Genomic DNA, 7,488 nt, shown 5'->3' with positions numbered 1-7,488 from the left:
CCTGTAAGGCCGGGATGTCCAGACTATAGAATCTGGCAAATGTGGACGGCGAGGCTCAGCTAGCCGCCACACAAATTTTTGCAATGGACACACTGCTAGACCAGGCCCAGGAAGAAGCAACGCCTCTAGTTGAGTGGGTTCTTACTCCCATGGGGCATAGAAGGCCCAAAGAAGAGTATGATAGCATAATAGCGTCAGTTATCCATTTGGAAGTCTCTGCTTCGTAACCGGACAACCCTTGGTGCGGCCACCGAAGCATACAAATAGCTGATCTGACGGCCTGAACGGGGCGGAACGCTCAATATGGACTTTCAGCGCCCTGACGGGACAGAGTAAGTTAAACTCTGGGTCTTGCTCCAAAGGAGGAAGCGCCGACAGAGTTATCACCTGTGCTCTAATGGAGTAGAGGGCACTTTAGGTACATAACCGTGCCTTGGTTTCAGGACGACCTTAGAGTCGTCGGGCCCGAATTCGAGGCAGGTGGGGCTCACTGATAGCACCTGCAGATCTCCCATACGCTTACCGATGCTAATGCTAGTAGCAGAGCAGTCTTAAGCGTCAGGGGACGAAGGTCAACGGACTGTAGCGGCTCGAAAGGAGGGCTCTTAAGAGCCCTCAACACCGTGGGCAGGTCCCATGTAAGGACGGTGATAGGGTGAGGTGGGTTGAGCCTCCTAGACCCTTTCAAAAAGCGAACAACTAGGTTGTTCCTGCCCACTGACTGGCCAGCTATAGGAGCGTGTGAGGCTTCTATGGCTGCTACATAGACCTTGAACGTTTTATTATCCCCAAAACCCAGTCTGGCACTCCGGGGATGGCCTGCCAGGCCTCAGCCTGCATGACAAGGGGTTGGATTAATTCAAGCGGCTGGTCGCCATTTGGGGACCCCACACTCAGAAGAGGAATTTTGCTCTCTTTTGAAAATGTTTTCAAATAATGCTTAGCTAGACTTAATGCTCTCATAGCGAGAGCAGTCAGCCCCCGTGTGTGCTGCCTCAGCGTGGGCGTGGCCCAGACTCGTCCAATTTGAAGCTGTCAGTGATAATAATCATTAGTGACAGCGTTCCCTTTTAATCCGCCTAAAAAGATCAAACCACTCATAGAAGAGGAGTACAGATGATCTTTATGTGTAAACACTCAGGCAGATCAAAAGTGCTGCGCGCATTCTCTCAGATCCGCTTGTGGCGGACGAGGGGAGGGGCGGGGCCGCCTTCATTGAAGAAGACGAGCCGCGAGCAAAGCAGAGCGAGACATGAACTCTCGTAGTGAGAGCGATCTGTCCCAGCGAGCGCAGCCTCAGCGTGGGCGTGGCCCAGGCGAGAGGCGCATTCAAATACGAAGCTGTCAGCAATATTGAATCATTGGTGACATCGTTCTGCTCCGATCCTCACGTGTAAACACACTGGCCAATCAAAGAGCTGCGTGGAGAGTGATGCATGCGGGGGCTTGCCGGCATTAAATCGCTCATGCCTGATCGCTCATCCCCGCGAGTTCGCCATTTCTTCCTCCGAGTAACTGGGAGGAGAGAAAAACAAGAGCGGGGGAGGCGGGGCTCAGCAACGCACACACAAATGCAAAGCTGCGAACGTCCTGCTTTGATCTGCCTAGGAGGATTAAGCCGCTCGGTGTAATGAGGGGCACTGATTCTCACATGTAACACACACTGGCAGATCAAGCACGCATGTTGTGTGCCAGCATGAATTGCTCAGCCTGATCGCTCAACCCGCAAGCTCGCCATTGCTTCCTCCGAGGTAACTGGGAGGAGGGGCTTTGTAGAAAACGAAGCGTTTGAGAGAGGCGGGGCATAGAGGACCCACAATAACGTACAGTATTTGAAAAATAATGTGTTTTTTGAACATTAAAGCATGTCAACATATTCTGTTACACCAAATACACAAAATAATGATCTTTAAAAAAGCATCATATGACCCCTTTAATTCCCTGACTCCGCTGTTTCTCTCTCCGAGGCTCGAGAGAGGAGAAACGGGAGAACGGGGCTGCCTTCAATGAAGGCGGTCCGTGAGTGGAGAAGAGCGAGACTCATGCTCTCGGCGAAAGCATTCCGTCTTAGTGAAGTGCAGTCTCTGCGTGGGGGCTGCCCAGACAGGCGACGCACTCACTGCCATTCTGCATCGTGCAAGATTCCATGCACGAGTCACACTCGCAGCGCAACATTTGCAACAACGTCGCTAAATTTCTAAAAACTAAATGTAAGTGTTACATAAGTGTTACACACACGACAAATTAAAGAGCCACAAAATGGTATTTATTGTTTGAATTTCTTTAAAGAAATGACAAAACTTGAAAGCTGAGACTTTGTTTCATACCAGAAGTAACCTGCTCTGTCTTGTCTGTCGGCGCGTTGTCAGTTTCCTCTTTGCTACGCAATGTATTTTTCACTGCGTGAGAACATGATGTGTGGCATAGCAACAGTAACTAAGGGAGGCGGGTCTTTGAGAAGGGTCAATTAAGTCAACGATTTGCTTCCTATCTTGGGTGTATCTTACCCAAATAACAAGTATTGTTATACTAAAAAAAAAAAAAACTGAGTAAATAATATATTTTTATTTTATAATGCCTTGGTGATCAGTTATTGTGTCCTGTATTTGATGTTATAAACAGGGGGTGAGAATTCATGAAAATAAACAGGCTCAAACCATCAACCCCACTGTACTGTACTTAAACATTGATCAAATCCTCGAGTACCAAAAAGAAAGTACTGGTACCCATAACAAGTCTGTTCAAAAATGTACTGGTGTCCGATGTTTTCTTTTATGGAGTTTTTTTTTTTTTTTTAACTTGGTCTTTCGTTTCTCACATATCTTTTAATTTCAGGACATAAGGAATAAAACCTTTGTGTCTAATGCCTGTTTCACACATACTCCGTTTGCAGTGCGTATAGAGTCCATGTGCGGTTCGTATGTGGTGCAGAAGCAGCATGTACTCCTTTTGCTTTCACACAAGATGCGTTTGCAGTCTGCTCCTGATCCACGACTGTTTACCACAAACACAACCTTTATCCATTATTTAGATTTCAAATCCAAAAGTTGTTACTGAAAATGCTTTTTCAGCATTGTGATCCTCTTTTATCACAGTACAGTAATACAATCTTTCATAGACATATTCACGTTTAAACTAAAATATAACCAACATATTATTCAATGCATTTGACTTATAGATTTGTATATTAAATTGCTCAAGCAAGTGGCAACACATTTAAACAGCATACAGACACAAACATTTTAAATTAAAACTTACCACTGACAGAAACAGTCAGCATGTCAACAGTCTCATGCCTTTTCTTTTGCATTTAAATCTTTATTACAAGCAAACGGAGTATGTGTGAAAGAGGCATAAAGGTCAGATTTTGTCAATGATACCAGCAAAGATATAACTATCACAACAGACTAGAGTAAAATGTGCTGTGAAGGACTTTTGAATGGATACAGATGTGAAAAAATAATGAAGCTGTCACATACACATGAGTGATGTCCATGGTTAATGTATCGGACCATGGCTGCAGTAGCAGAAAGGCCTTCAGTGTGAGAGCAGCACGTGGCAGTAGAAGATAGGGACACCATACTGGATCTGAAACAGAGAACAGAGACAGGAACATACAGTTGTGCTCAAAATTATTCATACCCTTGGTAAATATGATCAAAGAAGGCTGTGAAAATTAATCTGTATCATCAATCCTTTAGATATTTTATTTCAAAAATTTACTAAAATCTAACCTTTCATTGGAGAATAAGAATTTAATATGGGAGAGAAATCTCATTATGAAATAAATGTTTTTCTCTAATACACATTGGTTGGAAGATCCAACCATGGCCCATTATAAGATTTCTAGCATGGACAGTCAGTTTTAAATTTTTTATCCATTGGTATTTTATATGTAGAATCCATTATGCCATCTATCTGAACAAAATATCCATGATCTCCGGCAGAAAAATAGGCCCACAGCATTAAAGATCCAGCAGTATATTTCATTGTACACATGGGGTACTTTTTTATCCCTGTGTGCACCAAACCCATCTTGAGTGTTTCCTGCTAAAAAGCAAATTTTTTTAGTTTCATCTGACCATTGAACCCAGTCCCGTTTAAAGTTCCAGTTGTGTCTAGCAAATAAACATACTGGAGTTTGTTTTTGGATGAGAGCGTTTTCTTTTCTATTTTTTGTTCTTGAAACCCTCCCAAACAACATTGTTTTTTTTCTAAACAATGCGGATTTATTTTCACAGCCTTCTTTGATCATATTTACCAAGGGTATGAATAATTTTGAGCACAACTGCACATACATACACCATAAAAGTCTATTGTACACCACCAAGTCTGACATGATGGAAGGACCTACTAAAGTTATATCACTGGAAAGAAAAAATAAATCACATGTGAAGTCAAAGCATACTGTATGCACATACAAATACGAGATCCCGTGTGCAGAATGATGCACTTATAGCATCATGGATTCAGAGCACACAGCTCTTTGCATTGAAACTTTTATGATAAAACCATAGACCTTTATTTACAAATCAAATATAATAATGGGAACTTTACCGTGACTACTGTCATAACCGAACATGACATGGAGTTCGATTGCTGAATATAGAATGACAGACAGCCACAGCGGAGAGAATAGTTTACGTGATCTTTAATTTAACAACTTAATTATTCATTTGTATTCGTATTGTATTTGTATTGAATGGTTTCAGAAGACTTTGGAAACACCCCCAAATCCTATCCAAATCACATTTCTGGAAATCAATTTCTGTCTGACCGATTATCGGATATCACATTTTTTGTGTGTCACTTTTTCACTCTACATAAAACGTAAATATGTCAGGCGCTGCTGTAGGAAACATGCTGAAAGTCTGTGGTGGAGGCGGTGTGGTTAAGTGAAGCCAGTATCCAGAGAGCGAGACTGTTGGATAAGCTTTAATGAGAGCGTCAACTGATAAATACTAACAGCTGTTTTCACTCTGTTTGCGATATAAAAACATTTGTGAATAGAGTACGCAGAATAAATGAGTACACCCCCTTGGAATAAATACAAAAGATGCATTTTCTTAATGAGCACTAATATGTCATTAATACCTGGGGAAGTCGTGGCCTAATGGTTAGAGAGTCCACTTTCAAGTGATGACAGAATTTCCTTTTTAGAATTTCCTTCCTTTAAAATAAGTAAATTAGCCAATTTTGTTTAAATAAAGCATTGAAGAAATGAGTACACCCTAGATTTAATTCAACAAATGTATAATATTCTAGTACTTAGTATGTCCTCCATAAATTTAAGTACACTGCTCTGACCCTTCTTGGCACTGAGTGTACAAGTTCACATCATCTTGTCACATCTGTCGTTTATATCCTGGAAGATGACCACCTTAAATGCCCTGGTCTTTAATGGAGAGTTTTTATCAACTCAGAATCCCCCACAGGTGCTCAAGAGTGTTAAGTTTGGGTGAAATATATGTCCACTGAAGGATTTTCACCTTGGGAGAATGCATATCATCGTCATGTTGAAAAAATGCCCAACCACTCAGGGAATGAGAAGAGGGTTTTCTGTTTCAAGTTTTTGTATTAAATCACACAGTGGTGTGTATATCAATGACAGCATTGATTAAGCACAACTCTCTCACACCTTCAGCACTCATACATCCCTATAGAAGAGCTTTACTACCACTGAACTTCACTGTGGAAACCAGTTTGGTTTTTAAAAAAGTGGACAACTGGAACTCTTTTACTTACAAGATTAAATTCAGTCTAAGTCATTTTGTATAAAAGCGTTTGTTAAATGAATAACAGTATATGCATCTTGTACCTCTCTACACAATTTTACACACTACTCTAAACATACTACATACTGGCCTGTGTTATTTGAGTCAAATGCTCTTTATGAAACCATGGCTGTATACCAGTAAAAGAAACATCATAAAAATTATTCCACACAGCTCCGGGGGGTTAATGAAGGCCTTCTGAAGTGAAGCATTGGTATAAGAAAAATATCCATATATAAAACTTTATAAATTGCAATCTCTAGCTTCCGTTAACTGACATATATGTGCGTCCACTAGATTGTGGCGTTCCAGCGGATGATGTAGGACTTTAGGCCATTATAAAGATTGGAAGAGAAAGGACATTTTTTTAACACAACTTCGATTGTATTAGTCTGAAAGAAGAAAGTCATATACACCTAGGATGGCTTGAGGGTGAGTAAATCATGGGGTAATTTTCATTTTTGAACTATCCCTTTAAGGCACTGCCTTGTCTTAATGCTCTGAAAAGTATGCATGTGCATTAGCTGAACCATTTCTGCTAAAGAATCAATTAATGGATTAATCAATCAAACAATCAATCCATCAATAAAAAAGTAAACACACACCTCCTTGGTATCCCAGACCTCAGCTCCATCTGTGTACATCACCAAGAGTTTTTGGTTGCCTTTCCCAGGAGCAAAACGAATCTTCTTCACCCACCCACGGTGGGTAGGTACAGCCCTGAAAAATGTAAACAAATCACAAAATCAAGACTTTGTAAAAGAACATAATAGGACCCCTTTAAAAACAAACTAAAAGCAACTCAAATATGGGATGCACAGAGTCATATATTTCCAGCTCAGTCCTTTATTAGGTTTCATTTCAGTTAGGATGCTGTCATATAAAGTAGTTCACAGAGTTTTGGAATTAAATCAGTTTGCACACATGCATGCATGGAGACACATTTTACTTGCTTAGTCTTTAGTAATATATATTTTTACCTTGAAAGACGAGCCTTTAGGTCCCAAAAATTGAGGTTTCCATCTACATCTCCCAGAACTAGGGTGTCTCCTTTCCATGTAATACAGGCAATGCTTCCCATACTGCCCTGGAAGAGAGTAGACAAACTTCAGTTTCTTGCACACAAGACATAGGACACTGCTAATATGTCATAATCAGATAATCAGAATATATGTGATATTACCAGTTGTCATAGACATTTGCTATTTGACATGGTGCAAGGACCCGCTTGGAAATACTCTGTTTATTATTACTGAAAGTGAGCAGGATACCATTGTTTTCCTGAATATTATTTCTTTTTCATTTAATTTTTCCAGTTTTACTGACATTTTTCCTGATATGTAAGCATTTTCCATAATTGGATATCGGTTTAGTAATATTGGATACACACAAATTTTGTGAAAATTTGACCAAGAGCCTAGGAGTAGCTTGAAAAACTATGTTTTCAACAAAATCTCTCAGCATGACCCAAGGAATCTTATAAGATCAGTCTCATGCCAATAGGCAAAACCATTATAATTTGGCTATTATTATCAAATTGCCTCGTTTTTTCATTCAGCACTGTATTTCACACACACACACACACACACACACACGCGCAAATGAGGAGCCTGTAGCCGGTGAAGGAGTCTCCAACCACAAACACAGATACATATCGTCTGCTGATATAACGTATTTCGTTGCACTTTAACAAGTAATCTGAACGGCCTATATA

General features: G+C 40.7%; 1 protein-coding gene across 1 annotated transcript in view; it reads right to left on the bottom strand.

Annotated features, from left to right (window-relative positions):
• wdr11 (WD repeat domain 11) overlaps positions 1–7,488 on the bottom strand; it is a 153,299-nt gene that overhangs the window by 43,528 nt on the left and 102,283 nt on the right. The window contains exons 14-17 of the mRNA XM_016567154.1: positions 6,755–6,861; positions 6,380–6,494; positions 5,862–5,865; positions 3,480–3,588 (exon numbers count right to left, since the gene is read on the bottom strand). Coding sequence (XP_016422640.1) covers positions 3,480–3,588; positions 5,862–5,865; positions 6,380–6,494; positions 6,755–6,861 — 335 coding nt within the window. The remainder of the gene's footprint in view (positions 1–3,479; positions 3,589–5,861; positions 5,866–6,379; positions 6,495–6,754; positions 6,862–7,488) is intronic.

Source organism: Sinocyclocheilus rhinocerous, unplaced genomic scaffold (genome assembly GCF_001515625.1).
Source record: "Sinocyclocheilus rhinocerous isolate Xijiao unplaced genomic scaffold, SAMN03320098_v1.1 scaffold552, whole genome shotgun sequence".
NCBI classification, from domain to species: domain Eukaryota; kingdom Metazoa; phylum Chordata; class Actinopteri; order Cypriniformes; family Cyprinidae; genus Sinocyclocheilus; species Sinocyclocheilus rhinocerous.
The sequence above is the reverse complement of the archived record's forward strand: the minus strand, read 5'-3'. Positions and strand labels throughout refer to the sequence as shown.